This window comes from Hydra vulgaris, chromosome 01 (assembly GCF_038396675.1).
Source record: "Hydra vulgaris chromosome 01, alternate assembly HydraT2T_AEP".
In the NCBI taxonomy this organism is placed as follows: Eukaryota; Metazoa; Cnidaria; class Hydrozoa; order Anthoathecata; family Hydridae; genus Hydra; species Hydra vulgaris.
Genome location: NC_088920.1, coordinates 73,708,044 through 73,729,754, shown reverse-complemented (window position 1 = coordinate 73,729,754; position 21,711 = coordinate 73,708,044). Strand labels below are relative to the sequence as shown.

At 27.5% G+C, this 21,711-nt stretch overlaps 1 protein-coding gene across 1 annotated transcript in view; it reads right to left on the bottom strand.

Annotated features, from left to right (window-relative positions):
- The window catches only part of LOC136075594 (uncharacterized), an 80,192-nt gene that overhangs the window by 7,687 nt on the left and 50,794 nt on the right, over positions 1 to 21,711 (bottom strand). The window contains exons 9-12 of the mRNA XM_065789134.1: positions 17,198 to 17,297; positions 15,544 to 15,711; positions 15,354 to 15,460; positions 9,685 to 9,776 (exon numbers count right to left, since the gene is read on the bottom strand). Of these exons, the coding sequence (XP_065645206.1) occupies positions 9,685 to 9,776; positions 15,354 to 15,460; positions 15,544 to 15,711; positions 17,198 to 17,297 (467 nt within the window). The remainder of the gene's footprint in view (positions 1 to 9,684; positions 9,777 to 15,353; positions 15,461 to 15,543; positions 15,712 to 17,197; positions 17,298 to 21,711) is intronic.

The window sequence follows — 21,711 nt, the reverse complement described above, 5'->3', positions numbered from 1 at the left end:
TAGTTTTTATTTGATAATTTCGATCAGTATGCGGAATTATATGTTATGCGGTTTGACCCGGTTTTACTTTATGAACTTTAAGTAAAAAAAAGCATTTGTTGTTTTATAGCAAGCAAGTTGATATCGAAATTGAAAATAAGTCAATATAAAAATTTAAAAAAGTCAATATAGTCAATTTAAAAAGTCAATATTTATAGCTGCTAAAGCGCGAATTAATTAATAAACGTGCAGCTCATCTTTAGTAAATGATGTATGTTTGCAGCAGTAGAAAAAAATATTTGTCAATTCTATTTTTGCCTACGTTAACTGATGGAGCCTTTTTGCATGTTGACGGCAAGTTATTCCAATTATTGACAATACGATTTGTAAAAAAATTGTGACGAGCATTATTATATGTGAATTCACGCAATAGGACGTTGAAAGATGAGCTGCGATTCGGTGGATTATGCCATTTGATAATCTCACGTAATCTCCCTTACTCTTTGAAAAATATACCTATTCTAGATGAAAAAAGTTATACTATTTCTTTGATTAAAAAAGTTGAGCATTTTATTAAAAGAATTCGTTGGAAAGCCCATTTTTTCTTAAAACCAAATACAAACACAGATGATGTATTTAATGATAACCAAGATAATGATAATTATGGATTTAAAACAAAAAATACCCCATTGTTTATACCTGGTTAGGAAAATTTTGAAAATGACCTATTATATTTAATTAAAACAATAAATTTTCGCCCAACAAAAAACGAATTTCAAACAGAAATGTTAGATGTTAAAAAAATTAAATATAACCCTAATAATTTGGTTTTTGCTGATAAAACAAATGACATTTACCAACTCACAACAGAAAACTATGAAAAAATTTTATGCAACAATATTACTATTTCTTATAAGAAAGCCCCTAAAAATTTGGAAAACGCAACTAGTTTAGAAGCAGAAAGTATTGCTAAAAAAATAAACCTTGATAACAGAATCGAATCAACTGGCGCTGCTCAAGCCTTCGTAACACTAAAGACCATAAAGCAAATTTTCGAAACAAACTTCCTTGTTGGTCATTATTCCCTCAAAAAGTGAGATTTGACATGTAAGCAAAATTAAATTAGACAAAATTAATAATATTCTTAGAAGTAAACTTAACACACAGTTGTTCCTGAAGAAACAATCCGTATAATAAAACATTGTAGAAAAACCTTACTTTATTTTAAAAAGGAGACTTGGAAAAAGAAAAACTTACATGACTGCTTTGATGTAACAATGGGCAGTTATGACGGAGCAGAAATTTGTTGGACATTATAGGTTTATTAAGTAAAATAATCAATATAAATGATTTAGGTCTTTATCGCGACGATGGTTTAATAGAATTGCGTAAAAAATCTGGTCCATAGCTCGAAAAAACTAGGAAAGATGTTATAAAATTTTTTTTTAAATATTGGCTTTCAAATCAAAATAAACATGAATTTAAAAATTGTGAACTCTCTTCATGTCACATTTAACCTTTGTGAAAATTCATATAAGCCTTTCAAAAAACCAAACGATGAATTATGTATATTAAATTAACTAAAATCATCCACCTCAAATTTAAAACAAATCCTGATTTCAATTAATAACAGGCTGACCCAAAACTCCTCTAATGAAAATGTATTCAATTCCTCTAAACGAATATTTGAAGATGCCCCTAAAAAAAGTGGTTTTGAAAATTTTGAATTACAATTGGACCCTGAAAAAAAGAATACAAAAAAGCGAAATAGAACTAAAAATACAATTTGGTTCAACCACCCATAGAGCAAAAATGTTTCCACTAAAATAGGAAAATTGTTTTTAAAATTGGTCGATAAGCATTTCCCGCCCTTTGATAAGTTACGTAAAATTTTTATTCGAAATACAAATAAAGTTAGCTTAAGTTGCACAAAAAATATGGAAAGAATTAAGAAGATCACAATAATACTTTGTTAAACAAAAAAGAAATGAAAAAACTACAGAAAATTTTGATTGTAAACAAAAAAACAATTGTCCAATGAGTGGAAGTTATTTATCAAAAAATGTGGTATATAAATGGGTTGTTTCCTCTAAGAATGTACCTGATAAACAATATATTGGCATAACAGAGGGGGAACGGAGAAAACGGTTTTCCAATCATAAGCAATCTTTTAAAAATAAAAAGTATTCATAAGGCACCATGCTGTCAAAATATATATGGGAATTAAAAGATAAAAATATTAATGATTTTGTACTGAATCGGTCTATCCTTAAAACAGCGCCTGCATAAAGCAATATTTCCAAAATATGTATACTATGCCCACAAGAAAAATTTGAAATAATTACACATGCAAACCAAGAATGCTTATTAAACAAAAAATCGGAATTAATTTCTAAATACAGGTACAATAATAAGGTAATAAAGTTTCTCCTAAAATATTATAAAAGTAAATGAGTTATAATAATATTAACATTAAGTCCCCCTTTTAAATTTTTTTTTTTCAAAAAAAGCATAAGTAACCATTTCCAAAAAATTCTTTTTATAATAGTGTCAGCAAATTCCACAAATGTGTGAAAATTTACAGTAGTTAAGACATTTGCAACCTCCTATAATTTAATTTTTGGTATATATTGAAGTATTATTAATTTGACTATTCATTTCTGATGACTCTTTACTGATGAAACACAGTGTTAAGTGAGAAAGATTTTCGTTAAGTGATTTTCTACTAATTTATAATTGCTCTGTTTTTTTAAGAACATTGAGCACTCTACTTTGTAGATTACATTAATTGTTTAAATGCATACAAATGCAAAAAAAAAATGCATATATATATATATATATATATATATATACATATATATATATATATATATATATAAATATTTACATTATCTATATTATATTTATGTGTGAGCTGTATTGCCTCTACGCACACCTGTATTACTTGCCTACGACAAAGTCTACCAAGTTATTCTTTTAAAAAAACTCGAAAACATAGAACAAAAAATCTCTTTATACAAATGATCTTTCCATCAAACGTGCAAATTTTATTTTTCTAAGTTAAATTTTACTTTTAGTAGATAACGAAGAGGTAAGCAAAGTAAACAAATTTGTTATTTGTGATAGAACCTCACTCGGCGTTTTGACAAAATTAAATATATTCTAGTTTAAAAACCAACTAAATCTGAAAATCTTCCTTCAAATTTACCAGATCTTAAAATAAATGATAAAATAATATTGGACAAACATATGTAAACTCATCAACTGTTTTTTTAGTCGAAAATTCGTCATGAAGGATTCATATAAGCACTCTGACAGAAAACTTTAAAGAAATAATGCAATGATGAGTAAAACAAAATTATTTTTAAATATTAGGTCTTTATAAAATATATATTTTTCCTTTATTTATAGTTGTTTAACTTAGTGCAATATTGTATGACAAGGCACCAGTTGAAGTAAGTTTAAAAAAATTTATTACAAACAAAACCATGCTTGCAGAATCGTATTTAAAGCAAAAAGAACTGAACCTGATATGTCACTTCTACGTAAACGTAAAGCATTAATTGTATTCGAAATCAACATATACCATGCTGCACAGTTCATGTATAAAATAAGGATAATAACAGCGTAACAAATTTCTACATCATAGAAAACTGGAAACTTATTTTTTGAAATTATTTATAGCATTTTATTATTATTAAGGACAAAAAGCTTTTTTTTAAATGTAGTTTACCTTCTCATTGCCGAAAGGACCACTACAGTTGAGGAGGCTACTTTATTGTAATTAAAACCCTCTCTCAACTCTCTAACTCCAAAATACGAACCTTGGCGAAGGCTGCTTGGCAAAGTAACAAATTGAGCTCAGTACTAATACGGACGTGGTGTGCGCTACCACAGCACCACTGCCGCATTTTAAATTGTAATCAAGAATTTGTTCAGTACTTACGGATTTTATTATAGTAGATTTTTTGTCATTTTTGAGTTTATTAAACTAGCACCATAAGTTTAAAAGTCCAGATCATTTAACAAAAAAAATAAAATCAAATTAGTTTTAGGATCTTGATTGCCTTTATCAGACATTCATCAGAAATAGTCTAATTTTAAAATGAAAAATCTTTTTGTAAATTATTTTATACTTACGTTATTTACGTTAAATAAGATAAATGATTGGTATATGGCGAATAAACTCTCATTAAACGTTGAAAAAGCAAAGTATACCTTATTTCATAAAAAAATGCAAGAAGAAAATCTTCCCCTTAAACTGTCAGAACTATTTTTAAATAACATACAAATAAAAAAGCAAGACTATATAGAGTTTTTAGGAATACTTGTTGATAATAATTTATCTTGGCTTTCCCATATTAAATATTTAATATCAAAAATTAGTAAAACCATTGGTCTGATGTACCGAGTTCGTCATGTGAAAATACAGTTTGCCGAAAGTTAATAAACTTTTTTTTAATTCATTGTTTCATTAACTATGCTAACATTAGATAGGCTAGTACACAACCATCAAAACTTAAAAAAATACATAGTTTGCAAAAACATGCGTGTTGATTTTATTTTTATAAAAAAAAGAGGAGAGCATACTAATCCCTTAATGAGAAATTAGAAAATGATGAATTTATACAAAATAAATTTTTATTGGCACCTAATTTTCAGGTATAAATATATTAATAACCTAACTCCAGCTAATTTTTTTCGCAAGTTTGAAAAAAATGTAAATGAAAAGTATTTTTTAGGAACAAATCGATCAAATTCCTTTAAACTGCCAAGGAAATTAAATAAATATACAGAATATTCATTAGCATATCGAGGACCTAAGTTGTAGAATTCTTTTCAAAACACTAATGCAAATATAGTAAAATTTCGTTTAAGTTTCAAGCAATAAAACACATTTTTAATGTTGCGGAATAATAATTCCACAACAGTTTTGTAAATTTATCAAATGTATATTACTTATTCTTAGTAGTGACTAATGATATACGTGTCTTTTAATATATTAATTATTAAATCTTCTTGTATTTGTTTGTATTTATTTCTTTATGCATTATAGTTGTTGCAATATATCTTTGTAATTGTAAAAATAGTTTGCTTTCTAATAATATCTTTAATTTATTTTATATATTTTTTATTTTATCACTTTTATATTTTTAATGGATTTTTATAACTCGTTTTGAATATTTATAATTTGAAATATCAATATTTTATTATATTAAGGGGCTCTAAGAAAAGATTGAGGTAATATTACATTATCAATATCTTCTTTGAGCCCCCGTCTGTTTTTAAAGTATTCTATTTATTGATATTTACCATGTAAAACTCATTTATAATTTATTTTAACATCGAAATATAAAATGAAATGAAAAAAAAAAAAATTTAACACTTTAAATATACTTTATGATGTTACAACAAAAAATTTGTTTGTTTTGATATATAACTACGAGTTTATAAAAGTCAAAATCAGAAATTAAGTTAAGTTTTTTTTTTCCTTTTTTTCTTACTTTTTCTTTTAATTTTTAAGTTTTTTAAAGATTTTTCAAGACTTTTTCTGTTTAAAATTATTTCGTTTTTTTAAAATGTTTTTTCTATATTATCTCTTTTTTCTGCTTGCTTAAACTTTTTGTCGTTTACAAAAACAAATAAAAAAGGTTTCTGAAGTAAAAAAACCCCTAAGGTTCTGTTAGGGTTACCCTAAGAGAACCTTTTAAAAGTTACCTTAACAGAACCTTTATTGAAAAAAAATGTAAAATAAACAAGAATAAAAATTTACAATAAATCATGTTATAAATTGAAAATATAAATCAAAAGAAGATCCCTAACGTTACAATAATAAAAATGTTAAACCTTATGGTCAGAACCTAAAATGTGCAATGTGTATTTTTAGGTTCTGACGATAAGGTTTTTTGTATATATATTTATATATGTTATATGCGCATTGCGCATTTACCATATATAAATATATATACAAAGTAAATACATTCAGACATCTCTTCTTATTAGGAAAGAGAAAATAAAACAACAGTCTTTCGATTAAAAAAAATACGTGTTTATTACAAGAAGTATTTAAATATATCATCAATACATAGTATAAAGTTTTTAAGTTTATTTTTAAATATTGAAAAAGTATTCAATATATCAAAATTAAATATAACAATATTAATTAATTTTAGAGATGATAGGTCGCTAAAGATGGCTAAAGCTAAATATTTATTATACATGTAAATGAATTGAGTTCGCAAATATTAAGTATTTTTATCTCCATTAATAATGGTTTAGAATGAGTTAAACAATCCACAAAGTTAAGCGGATCGCATGTTTCTAACGACGATAAAGGCAATGAGTAACTAAGTTGGGTTGAGGCCTTTTTGTTTAGATATAATCTGGATTTGTATAACACTCCGTTATTTTTAAAATTTTTTAAGCAAATACAGTCAATTGCCGTGTTGGTTGCCGTGTAATGTTCGCATCGAGAACTACTCCAATAAACTTTTTCACAAAATCACTTTTTTATTTCAACTTCATCAATATACATTATGGACAGATTTTGGCGTAAATAACGTTTTTTAGTGAGCGAATTGAAAAGAGTTCACTTGGTTTTTTAATGTTAAGAGTTAATTTGTTGCATTTGAACCAAGAAGATATGTTTTTATTTTTGAAAACAAATAGTTTGCTGTTTGATAAGTAACTTCAAAGTCGTGTTATGGTTATGTAGTTTATTCTGTAGTATTTCACTTTTTTGAGCAGAATTTCATGGTCGACGATATCGAATGCCTTTGACATGTCAATAAAAAAATTTAATGTAAATTTTTGTCCCCCCGTAAAGTATGTACCAGGAATATCTTTGGCCCCGTTAGATATATTATTGAAATAAATTTTTAAGGGTATAGATTATCTATTTATAAGGTTATAGGTTATCTATTTTTTAATTAAAATATTTTCATTTATCATTACACTATTATTGGTATAATATTTATTAGACTAAGCTAAAACATAATGGTATTACTTAACGTTAATAAAACCTATATCCAGAGTTGTTGATAAGCACGGTCGATCCCAGAATTTTTACATGGTTTCTAATATATTATTTTTAAAAATTAAACGAAACAAAATAAAAAAGGAATTAATAAATCAGGATACAGATGAAGAATCAGATAATACACGGTCCATATTTAATTGATATGGTTTTCAGAAAAGGCTCAATAGTTGATGTTTCCAAACAGCAAATGAAATAACAACGCATCATTATCCAATGGTCAGGGTTGCCTATTCCTGGCATTGCCAAACAAAGTGCAAAAGATGCTAAATAGACAGTTCGACGGATTTGATTTTAGTGCTCACGATCCTTTAATTTTCTTATTTAAACTTTAATATGATTTTATACACATTCACGATCTAAAACGAGCTGTTCTCTTTTAATGTATTCGGTTGTCATATAATATTTAACGTCCTGAAGAATGATGATTGACTGAATAGTGACAACTTTAAACCCAGATCGTGTCTGAACTAAAAGTGTTGATAGAGTGTTTCTGTTACCATGATGTTCCGAAACCAATTTGTTTATCGCTAATTATTAAATTGTACTTTGAAATCTAATTGGTAAAATTCAAATCTTTTTGCTGAAAACCAATCATTCCAATTAAATTTTTTATTCTTCTTTTTCTAATATTGTATCGATATACCCCAAATTTTGTTTCAAACTTATTTTTTTCTGATTTTGTCGCAGCTGAGACTTTATTTGATAAGTCGTGTTTCAGTGATACATTCTTGCTTTTAAGGTTGATAGGATTGACGGTTTGTTTCAATGGTCTTTTGTAATCTTGCAGCCTACAAGCACCCTTTTCCAAAATATGTTTTATTGTATAAGGGTCATGGAATCATTGAGCTAACTTGTCATGCATTAATAAGTAGTTATCGTGTCTGTTGCATTATAAAACTTTTTGCAAACTGAAAACAGCTTTAATGAATTTTTATATCGTAACGCTTCTTTTGCATTTTGTGCCACTCTGATGTTAATTTTAGCTGCGTTTCTTTTCAAAGCTATTTTTCATTTCTCAAGCAAAGACTTCTATTTGTTTGCTAAGCTTGTGGCTTCGTCAATTTTAGTGTCTCAATAAAAAAGTTCTTTTGCGCAATGTTCCAAATTGATGTGATTCTGACTTTCAACTTCATACATAATCTTAATCGGAGAGTATTTTGTAGAGACTTGTTTATTTATTCTATCAGCAAAGCCACCAGGATCTCATTTTTGATGTTTAGTTTCTTCATTAACTAACTTCATTATCGTATAATCAAAGTTTAGTTGAACCTATCAGGAAATAAATTATTTATTGTAACTTTTGTATTTATGGGGATTTTTATGGCGTTGCTATTTTACACAAAATACAAATTTTATGTAATATAAAAAAGCTATTATAAAGTTTACACTAAAGTAAAAAAAAAACTATAACCATTAATTTATCATTAACCATTATTTGCCTTTATTTAACTCCGTATAGCCATTAATTGCCTTTATTTCAGTCCGCGTAACCATTATTTATCTTTATTACACTCTGTGTAACCACTCTGTGTAATCTGTGTAATCTGTGTAATCTGTGTAATCTGTGTAATCTGTGTAATCTGTGTAAGCCATTAATTGCCTTTATTTCAGTCCGCGTAACCATTATTTATCTTTATTACACTCTGTGTAATTGCTTTATATGACTCCGTTGGTCTTAGGATGATATAATAACTGTTTTTATATCATCCTAAGACTCTATGTCTAATTTAAATAAAAGATCTTGCAAGAGCTTGGTGAAGGTTTTGCATCCTTTGTCGTAAAGTAGAAAGTAGCGAAACCACGTATTTGAATATCAGACAAAGAATGAAACAATGAGTTGAATCAGAATTTCTTTCTGCAATTCAATCAACTTCAGTCCATTGAGTTAGGTATTCTGTTGCTACTACGACAATAATGAAGTTCCAATAATTTGTACTATTGTTTTATTCGCGATATTCAAACATTAGTAGCAAGTTTGAAATTACACTTTAATTTTCTTATTTCATGATCAAAAAAGTTTTAAAATAATAAATAAAATTTCATTGGTTTTGAAGATTTTCCTGCATTCTTGCTTTGACTATTTTGGAAAGCACTGTTTATTTTCATAATGTAAATAATAATACTTCAATAAACTTTTAATGTTTAACGTTGCATTACGTCATATTTAAGCAGCTTATAAATTTTCTAAACACGTTTCCTAAAGTTCAGGCAGTTTTTCAAGCAAGGTATAGGTTAGTATAAATTAAATTAATGCTCATAATTTTTTTTTTTGCTTTCTAGAAAAATTGATGTTGTTCTTTGTTTTATTTAGCTTATTTAATTTGCAGTTTAAATAAACGTTTGATTCTTTCTGGTTGTTTTCTTACGCAGTGATATAAGTTCTAGTACCAAAATGTCAACAAATACTCTTTTGGTTACAACGTAGGGCTATTTTAATTTAATTTAAAGAAAAAAACTAAAACGCCTGCAATAAATAAGAAAAATAAGGTTAAAAAAAGAGAAACAATTAAAACCATTGCAGGCAATAATTTCCGGTGCGTAAATTATATGGCTCCAATACATATTCATATTTTAGATATATAGGTGAGACTGAAGCAAGTATTTTCTCATTATTTTAAAAATCAATTTGAAGCTATTAATTTTGAAGAAATTAATAAAAAGAATACCTTTTCAATTAAAATTATTTGTGAAATTAACATCGCTATAGAAACAGTCAAATAGATTAAACCAATTTCGGATGTTGACATTCCGAGACCACCTGCAATTGAAAAAATGTATATATATATATGAATATATATATGTATATATATATATATATATATATATATATATATATATATATATATATATATATATATATATATATATATATTTATTTATATATATATATTTATATATAAATATATATATATACATTTTTTCAATTGCATATATATATATATATATATGTGTGTATATATATATATATGCAATTGAAAAAATGTATATGTATATATATATATATATATATATATATATATATATATATATATATATATATATGTATATATATATATATATATATATATATATATATGTGTATATATATATATATATATATATATATATATATATATATATATATATATATATATATATATATATATATATATATATATATATGTATATATATATTAGGCCAGATCATAACTTAAAAAAATTTGGAAAATTTCTTCGGGAATTTCCAGTAATTGGCTCTCAAATACGCTGAATGCAATGCTGCAAACCGTTTTTCGCTACTACTTTGCTATACTTTGTATTTTTACCTTTGAAGTTTTCAAATAAATTAACTTAAAAACGCTCATTTGTTACATAATTTATTGATTGAATTTATAATAAAATTCAAATTATTTGAACAGTCAAAACAATATATCATTAGCAAACGTTGATTAGAAACTATACTTAAATGTTCTTAAATTCAGATTTTGTGTCAAAGTGAGGCATCAACTTGCGGCGCTCCAGTTGAACGCGAATATAGCCATCACAATTTTCATGACCATAAACTTTGGATGCTGATTCAGTCACAATTTTAATCACACGTTCAACACTTTGATTGTGACATGGAAATGGCTCAATGTCAATAACTATATCTTCAACTGACGAAAGCCATGCCAATATTTGTACAGTTGGAATATGTTTTGTCAGAACAGGTTACAAGCGGGGCTGTGTTTGCCAGTCAATCAGTTCTTCATTACTAGTCGCTTGAAATCGTATCTCAGGAAGTTGAAATTTTCGATTTGGTATGTCATCTTCACGAGCACGAAGAATTCTCTTCAACGCAAGCTTACGGATCACTTGACGGTTGTCTTTGAGCATAGCCAGAATAATGCTCTCGATATGAGCCGGGTAGCTATTGCGCTTCAAAACTTGCTGAACAATTATTCGATAACGCACAGGAAGAAATTGTGATGTTTCTATCATTTTATAATAGTGTGGAGCAGCATTCCAGCAGTTTGAATGTTTCTTAATGTCAAACCAAACAACCGCATATGAATTCACAATAAATTTAACCAAAAGTATTAGTTCATTTGATGGATCTTCAGTAGATATATAGAGGCGTAGAACACGGTTTGCTAGTGTCGACCACCTTGCATGGTTTAGTCGCCCAGGTGTTCTAGAATTAAATCTATCTGGTGCAACACCTGTCTTCACCGCATTAACAATTTCGAAAAAGTACAGTTGATCACTACTTAACAACTGCTTATTGCATATAATAGGTTCACCAACAAATATGGCAAAGCTGACTATGGGTTTCTGAACAGACATTGAAATAGACTTGCCAATTGGTCCATTAAATGAATGGGGTCCAGTTGTTGCACCATCTAAGGAGTGAAAAAGATGTCGCAAAAAAAGCTCGTTCAGATGTAAAAGACAAATGGACCAGTGCAGTGGTCGACCAAGTTCAGTTTCCATTCTGCGTATAACTCCATTGTTTAAACCAGTATTAACGTTAGTTGAATCAGAACCAATCCAAACAAGGTTCGTGCAGTCAACAGTATCAATTATTGAATCTGCAATGGATTTGGCTGATCCACTTGTTGGCGTACAATGATCAACATACTTTGAATTTGGCACAGATAAAATGGAAATATGCTCCTCAGAAATCACAGTCTGCCTATCCCCCTCAAGTTTTAAAGTCTGATCTTTCCTTCCATCAAAATACAATCCAGTAATTCTACAATCAGCATTTTTACAGGATGTTCTCAGTAGTTTTCGTTCTCTGCGAATTTTATTCCGATCCACTGGCCTCATATGTTCTATACCAAAATCAACCAGAGTTGCTGATACAATCGCGGCAACTGCTCTATCTGATATGCCAAAACCCTCTGCTTGTAGAGCGATATTTTTTAAACAACGGTTTTTCAGACGAGTAGATGTGACTTCGGTATCGACATCTGATATGGAAGGGGAATAAGTTTTGGTGTCAGAATTGTTGTCTGTTTCATTATCTGATTCATTATCAGATGCTTCAACGACTCTGGCACACTTATCTGCAGTCTCTTCCTTTGATAATGAAACAGATTTTCGTTTTAAACGCCTCTCAGCACGTGCGGATTCCTTCTTGTCGATTCCAGCTATTCTGCCAACACGTATAATGCGTTGATCAGTTAGGAAGTCATGCTCAATTGCTGGCACCTTTAGAACCATTGGACAGCAACAAGACGAAAGTTCTTTGCATTTACACGAACAAATGTCAAACAATGTGTCAAGATCTTTTTCTATTTCATCTTGTTTGACTGTTGCAGACTTTGATCGAATCACTTTCTGAACATTGCCTATGTACTTCTCCAGCTGTAATTCTATGCCTCGAAGACTTATAGTAGGAACTGATGCTTTAATCCATATCTGAGAAAGTTTCTCTGCTAGTCTCTTACAAACAGACCGTAGTGGTTCAGTTTCATAATTCTTCTCAGACAAGTATGCTTTGCCTACTTGCTTGTGGGTTGGCAAGCAAAAATTGGGTAGTTCACGACCTTCTCCAAAAAGTATATGACAATTCTTTGAAGCTTTAGATCTTGAAATCATTATTGTTTTACAATTTTATAACATATCAGAATTTCAGTTAATTTCTAGAAATACAAGATGAGACGGATAAATTCTGCAATCAGTTGATAAAAGCAGAAATTAATAAACAATCATATAAAAATAGAATAATATAATAATAATAATATAATAATATAAAGTTATAATAGCGTTGGAGTTAATCATATCATTAGGGTTAATTTGGTTAGGTAGGTATAGGTTTTGGTTCAATTTCATAACCTTGGGATTATATCTAGTATTAGGGTTAAATGCATGTTTCAGTTAATGCATGTACTAAAGTAAATATACTTAGCATATAAAACCTTAAAACTTAAAAATGCAAAGTATAATCAATTCTTAAGAAATATTTTTTTTGTAAATATTAAACAACACTATATCATGCCACTTTTCACAAATTTTAAAAAAAATTAATTTTTATGATATGGCCTAATATATATATATATATATATATATATATATATATATATATATATATATATATATATATATATATATATATATATATATATATGAATATATATATATATATATATATATATATATATATACCTGTATATATTATATATATATATATAAATATATATATATATGTATATATATATACATACCTGTATATATTATACATATATATATATATATATATATATATATATATATATATATATATATATATATATATACCTGTATATATTATATATATATATACCTGTATATATTATATATATATTTATATAATATATATAATATATATATATAATATATATATATACTTCTGCCTTTGCTCTAAACGGCTTGTTTTTGTTGATTGGGTCCAAGTATTTAACCTGCAAAACTTCACGCTGGTTAAACAATATTTACAGGTCAACCCATTATCAACATTACTTGTCTAAAGTTCGCTTGCTATTTCCGTCCAACTTTGACGTCTGGCTTACTAGGTAACCAATTTTTTAGTTATCTTCAGAAAAAATACCATCTATGATGGACATACTTCAACTATTTCAATTTTAACATTTAGGTGAATGACGAACCCTTCCTTAAAATTATAAAACGTCTTGTGATGCAGTTATTTATACTTGGATGTGTGTCAGGTGTCAGAAAACTGAAGAAGCTGCATAGGAACTTTATGGGTAAAAGCGTACAGGGAACACCATAAAGCAAAAGCAACAGGATGAAGGAAGACATGTTTAAAGGTGACCATGAATGATTATTTGGTATGCGACAAAAAACATGATGACAGAAATAAAGACTAACCTGACTAACCCTGAAGAGCAAAGAAGATGCCGAAGAAAGAATTCTTTCGTATGCAAATAAAAGATGTTTTGCTGCATGCAGCATGAGTGGAGAAGGTGAATTGAAAGCAGAAAAAAAGAAGATGGAAAGGTAACGGAACAAAAGAGAAAGGTGAAACGTAGATATGATGAGTGCATGATAAAGGGCATTATTGAAACAGAAGGTAAAATTTTTTTTTTGATATAAAGAAAAACACTCAAGCTCGGTCAATTTTGCTTACAGCGTCAACAACAAAAAATTTAACAGCTTCTGCTTCATCATTAAAAAATAAATTTAAGAATATCCATTTCTCATCTGCAGTTGTAGGTGCTTTAGATCGTGTTTGCCTCCTTGACCATGAAACTGAGTTTGCCAGAGCTGTGGTTAGCGAGGACATTTCAGAAATAACATTATCTCAAAGTTTATTCAAAAGATCCAGAATAAAAGAAAGACAACATGCTGCTGTAATAGATAAAAAGAATTTTTTTTGACAGGACCACTATTGCTACATATGGTCGGCAAAAAATTGCCCTATATTGGTGGATCAAAGGAAAAAGTGTATCGTATCTGTTATCGTTACTAGAAATGGCTAGGAAAAAATTTTGGCTGCTTCAAAAATGGGTTGAAGAACAAAAGAGGCTCAAGCAAATGTCTGTATAGAAGTAGCTAAAAGTGAAATCTGTGTTCACAGATCAAAGGCCTTGTATTCGACACAACAGCTAGAAAAACAGGGCTTCATAATGGCGCAAGTTTTAGAAATAAACATGTTCAGGGAACGAAAATGATATGGGCTGTATGTCGTCAGTAGGTCATGAAAGTTATCTTTTCAAATGTTTTCACGTCTCTGTTTGGTCCAACTGAAAGTCCATAAACTGCCAAGATGTTTGTTGTACAGCAACTAATAAACTGTTTCAGCATCCTGCATTGAAGAACATGCAACAGGAAATTCGATGTCTATTTATCATCTACTCTTGAAATACAGCAGCCAGGGGGAAATTATCAGGGCTTTTTACGTTTATCCTTGTGGTTTCTCGGTGGATAAAAAGACAGCAAGAAATATTAAGCTCCCGGATTAATAGATTACGGGCAATGGAGGGCAAGCATCATTTACGAACTGAAAATCTTTCTTTTTAAGAATCACATGTCACTCTCACAAAGCACAAGGGACAAAACGTTGATAATTGATATTCGACATAATTATTATAATTCGACTACTTTAATTGAAACAACATTAAAACTGCCAATTGGGTTAAACTTTAAATAATAATTCTTTTCATTAAAACTCTGCGCAATTTTAATTACCATAACAAAGAACAAAAGTAGCGTTGTGGAAAAGTAAAATCTGTTACTTCGTATATATATATATATATATATATATATATATATATATATATATATATATATATATATATATATATACACACACACACACATTTAAATATATTGATATAAATGAATTAAATTTATGTAAAGAAAGATCTACCATATTCTGTGGAAGTAGAAGCAAATACTGGAAATAGTTCTTCAAAACCATCTGTAAACATAGTAAAGAACCCAAAAACTATTGAGGAAATAAGAAATTCTTTGTTTCTAGATTAATGAAAAAGATTAATGCAGAGATAATCACTAAAAAAAACATTTACATTAATATATTTTATTTTTTAGCATATCACCTCAAAAGTTTCGCCAAGCGAGTCGTACCAAACTTTTTCCAGCATTTTTTAAACTTGGATGTTTTTGATTTAGTTAGATCAGATTCAGCTAAATTACTTAGTATTTCAGCATAATCATAATTATCATCGTTATTAGTACTAATATATAGTGATTTATCCTCAACCAATCTGTAAAAAAAAAGATTAATTGAATAATATATAAATAAATATATATATATATATATATATATATATATATATATATATATATTTATATATATATATATATATATATATACATTGACGCTGTTTTTTTATAATTTTTATGAAAATTTTTTATTTTTAATTTTAAAAAGTGTTTCTTAGCAATATTTTTGAATAAAACTTCCAAGATATTTATAATAAACTGTGGTCTTTTTATTTGTATGTATCAAATTCTCAAACTTTCTTTACTCTTTTCTTTATTGAACATATCACACAATTTGTCACTGCTGAATTCAGTTTTACTGCCTAATTAAAAGCCCGAATTGACTTTCTAACTCAATTCTACATTGTGTATATTTCAGATCAATAAAATACTGACCAAAATGAGCTAAAAGAATAATATATGACTACTCTTCTAATTCAAGGCAAATATGTTACCTCCTGAAATAACTCATTAATGTTCTATCCGATAGACAGCTTCCTACTGTTAGAGACAGTTTAAAGTTCTCATACTTTTTATTATTATGTTTTAAATCTTAACTACGTAAATTTGTTCTCTTTAATTTAAACTTATCTAATTCAAAACTAAGTTTAAACTCTTATAAATAATACAAATATTATTTGCCAGGAACTACTTATATCTGAAATCAAACAATAGCAATAAATTCAAGCCTTGCATGGAAAAATGGGGTATCCTCAGGTAAACAGTGGTTTTAATTTTGTTTGCCAAAAATGTTTCAGGGAAAACAGAAATAACTGTGTGGTGAAAGAAGTGCAGAGAGTTAGGAAAAGGGCTGGATTTGGAGGTGGCAATATTCTTTGTAATATTTATCAATTTAAACATTACTTGTTTCTTTATTGTTTACTTTGAACCTCTGGAAAGCAGTTTCCGAAATTCATAAATCAGCTTTAATCAATTAAATCAAACTTGTTTTAGGACAGGTTTCATGAAAATGTTTAAGGAAACTTGACCACCCTAGATGATCATAGACGAGAGATAAAGATCATGATTTCAGGGAATGACAAGAACTACTTATAAAAGGTATAAATATCTTCTTGCATGTATAATAGGTTTTAATAATTTTGCTTTTGTTTTAATAATCATTTTTTTGATTAGATTAAAATGAAACTTGTTAAATAAGATTGAAAGGTAGAAGAAAAAAGAAAAGTAAAGACAGAGCTCAAAAAAAAGATGTATTTATACAGAAGAAGCTGAGGTTTCCTAAATTGAAGATTTCACATTAGAGTAAATAGTTTCTAAGCATGATTCAATGAAATACTTGCCTCATTTAACATTACGTTTTTGCAAGAAATCTGAAGATCAAAGGCAAAACGTGATATATATATATATATATATATATATATATATATATATATATATATATATATATATATATATATATATATATATATATATATATATATATATATATATAATTCATTTATTCATTCGCAAACAAAATGTTTTTACCTTTTAGGAAGAAAAAAAATTGAAGCCACCAATGATACCGTCATGCCAATTACAATAATAATGTTTGGAATAAAGATTTTGAACCTTTCGAAAAAGGAGTCTAAATGTTTATAAAAGAAAAAACAAATAAGTTATGAATAGGTAAAATATTTATAAATAATTATAATATGTAAAATATGTTTTTATTTTTTACTACTACCATTTTTACATTACTACGGTCTTCATAAAATTCACTTTTTTTCATTCAATAAAATTTTTTAATTTAAACAGTAAAATACAAACTTTAATACATACAACAACACCAGTGACAATAATAACAACAATTACTACATATGTAGTTGTTGTTTTCATCGATATCCACATAAACAATAGTATGGTGAATCAAATTTCCTTTTGAAATAATATTCTTTTTCTCATGCCTCCTCCTTGATATGGGGAGCTGAATTTATTTGCTAATAATGTTCATCGATCGGTCAAATCCCTTTATTCTTTGTTCGCTACTATTTTTTTTACAATATATTTTCCTGATTTACTTGCTCTTATGTAAAAGATCTTTTTCTTCTGCTCATTATTTACATTATTTACAATATTTAAAAAAAAACATAAAATATTAAATATATAAAGTATATTTCCCTGATTTCCACTCTGATAAATATCTTTTCTGATAAACATCCGTGCCGATGTAAACTTACCCTGATGAATATTTGTCTTTGTCAATCAACTTTCATGCTGAAAAAAATCTTTAAAAAGTTTAACAAGTTTACAATACTTCCCAGTGGACACGGTTGGATTTTTAAACGTTCTTTAGACGTTTTTAACATATTTAAATCTAATGAAAATGTCTGATGAACTTTTAAAATATGTCCCAACTGGTTTGTTTTTTAGTGTTTTTTATAATGCATTTTGTTTTAAAATTCTATTTATATCTGTTGTTTTCTATTTTATCCGTTATATTGTTAAAAAGGTATAGCTACAAATAGTCTTACGATTAATCCAAAGTAACCTCGACTATTGACCAGCTATTCGCGTACTTAAGTATTAGTCTTTCCCTTTTATTGGAGTTTTTTGAAAACTATTTAAACTGATATTATATCATTTTTAGATAATAATGCATTATTTAACTGAGCTATCCGGATTCAAAACATTAATCAAAAATTAAAGAAAGACTATGCAAAGATTTTTCCAGTTTCAAATAATTAAAGGTTCTTTAAATAAATGAAATAAGTATCGATGTCATCAGTAAAAACTTGACAATATTACGGTTAATAGTTAATTAATCTTGATTAGAGTTGGTTATTAAAATCATTAGGAGCATGTTTTAACCCAACCCCAACCCTAAGAATATAGAATGTTTTTCTAATTCAATGGCAGTTTTACTGATTTAACATCTTGGAATTGTTTTTTCTTCAACATTAACTTGTCTTTTTAACATGGGTAACAGAAGACAAGAGTCGTGAATCATTTGGAAATATTGCCTGATCTATGAGGATTATTAATTTCACAAAGATTTTACTGTTTCTTAAAGTTTAAAACAAACAAACAAAACACTTGATTTATTAAAAAAATGTCCGGATAATGCACACATTATAAAATTTAGAGAGATGATAAAATAAAAAGTCTAAATTGGTTTTGTATTCAATAAAAACTGGTAAACAACCTGCATAATTGACAATTTAAATATCTGAATCGGAAATCCGCCGAGAAGCATTGTTAATCTCTCATTCAAAAATTATTTCTTTAATGGAAATGATTTCACTTATCAACTTTAATGGAAATGGTTTCACAAATTTTAAGAGATTTAGACAAGCTACTATTGCGTTCAAATTTTCAGTCAACACCAAATGTGAAATTTTGAAAAAAATATCATAAACATTTTTAGAATTTGATGCAATATTTATATATATATATCTTTATTCGTCACAAAAATGACAGTAACATAACAAAAGAACATAAGTAATAATACAAATTCAGTCAATCAATTAATAAAGCAGCATTAATTAACTAAACATGAAGAAAAACAACGTAAAAATAAATGAACGAGAAACAGTGACATAAATTTAGCAGCTATTTACAAATACAGACGCTTAGAATAAATTGACCAAGCGTCTGCTACGCACGGGTATCGAACCCCGACACCAAGCGTGCACCACTGCTCAATGACCCGATCTTTTTCTTCAATAAGAACAGCATGGAAAACGTATGACAAAAATTACTCTTGTTTGCAATCATCTTATTTCAGTATTTGACCTTTCGCATTGACAGTTTCAAATTCAGCGGCTGCTGATACATATTTATGTCCATCAAAAGTTCAAATAAATTAAATCGAGTATTATTACTATATTTTGATAAAATAATTTACCTTTTTATTTTTTATTATCAATTTTATTTATCTAGCAAATGGAAATATTTTTTCTTTGTGCAATGAATGCATTTTGTTAGTTACTCTAATGTAATTAAATACAACAAATTATACATGTTTCATAATTTTAGTCTGGGGCATCTTGATCCTCAGATTAATTAGCCCTGTGTAAGAGAGATCAAGAAACCTCTTTAGGTATACATCATGTAATAATGGCTGTATCTTGCTGATAAATAACATTCAAAGGCGAAATCATACCATAAAATATACGTCGATAAAATACCTAGTGACTGCAGTTGATATTTTACAAATATTTAATATAGTAACAAAAATATATGAATAATTCTCATGTTTATCAAATTTCCCTTTTATCGTGAAAATCAAACTTTTATTTTTTAAAATTTGTAAAATTGATTTTTTAACAAAACAGCAACAAAAATTAATAGCCGGAAGTATATGCTGATGGTAACTTATGACGTCACGCAGATATAATTTTAAATAGATGATGTAGCGCTAAAAGATCAAGCTGCCCCACAGATCAAAGAGCCTTAACTCCCCTATTATATTTTATTTATGTATCCAGATTTAACATACTTTAAAAGAAATATGATGAGGCATTATATTTCATTTTAAGTATGTTAGATCTGCATTATGAAGCAAGAGTATAAGAATAAAAATAACTTTACTTACCCTGTCTATATCACCCTAAAATTTAATGAATTATTATAAAACCTTTCAATGACAATGGAATCAAAGCTTATTTTGCAAATTTAAGGACTTCTGGAAACAGAAAAAAACGTTTTAACGAAATCAATTTAAATTTCTTTCCTCAGTGTACAACAAAAATATAAATCATATACTGCAAGATTACAAAAGTAGATCACAAACGAATAATTGTCACATTATGCTTGACTGAACTTTAAAATTTAAAAATAAAAGGTTGCGAACTATTTTTTGCGGGATTCTTGTAAAACACAATTTCATTTTAAAAGTAACAAGAGCTATTTTATTTATGTTTTTTATTTCTTTTTAAATATATAAAGTAGAAAACATATATTCACAAATTTCTGAAAAAAGTATTTTAACTGTTTGTTTTAAACTTAGTATATATAATCAAACCTCTAGTTTTTTTTTTATCAAATTTGAAGTCAAAATTAAAAAGCTGTTTATTTGTGTTAATTTCATATTAGATTCAACAGTTTTAAAAACTCATTGATATTTTATTAACATTCTTGAAAACCATCACTGCACACACTAAAATTGCTCTGATTACTTTATAATCCAAAATCATTATCCTTGCCTCATGTACCATCCTCGTAAATTTTAAAACACATTGCCTCATAAATTACAAGTCTTTCAGGGACACTAAACCAACTTGAAATTATTCAAACATTTTATGACTACTACTATTTTGAAAGACATATATTTCTATTTTAAACAGTGTGAGTATCCACTTTAGTTTTCTTGAAATGAATGAAGTTATTCATTGATTTTAGGATGACATTTAAATTATCTAAATTTTTCTCTGGTGACTAAATATTAACTGCTATGATGATCACACGGTTCAAATATTAATGCTGATTTAATTTTGGAAGCATATATGCTTGAAAGAAATATTTTGATATTTGATAAATAAATTATTGTTTTCTTTTATATTTTTGATAGACATAAAACCACAAAACTAATCTTCTTTTATTTCGCCTTCAAAGGATGGAAAGTATATATTTCAGACATATATTTTCATTATTATTACAATGTAAAACTGTAATAATGGAATCAAGATGGTCAGGGTTTGGAATGGAATCAAGATCTTCAATATTCTAACAATATAATATAATGGAATGGAATCAAGATCTTTAATACTCTATTTAACCCTAATTTAAGTTGTCCTAAATATGGGATCATTTTTGAAAAGTTTTGTTTAGTTAATAACAAAACACTTCATTTTTTATGTGTATGCACCATTAACACTATTATGCATTACGTGGCTGTATATTTAAAATGTCCCATGATATGTTTTAAACGTCACATGACATTACAAGTTATATAGTTATTAGAAGAGATAAAAAGGAAATCAAAATAAATATGTTAATCATGAATGTGGTGGAAAGAAAATTTGACCAACAGTCTATTGTTCCTCCTCTTTTTATTTCAG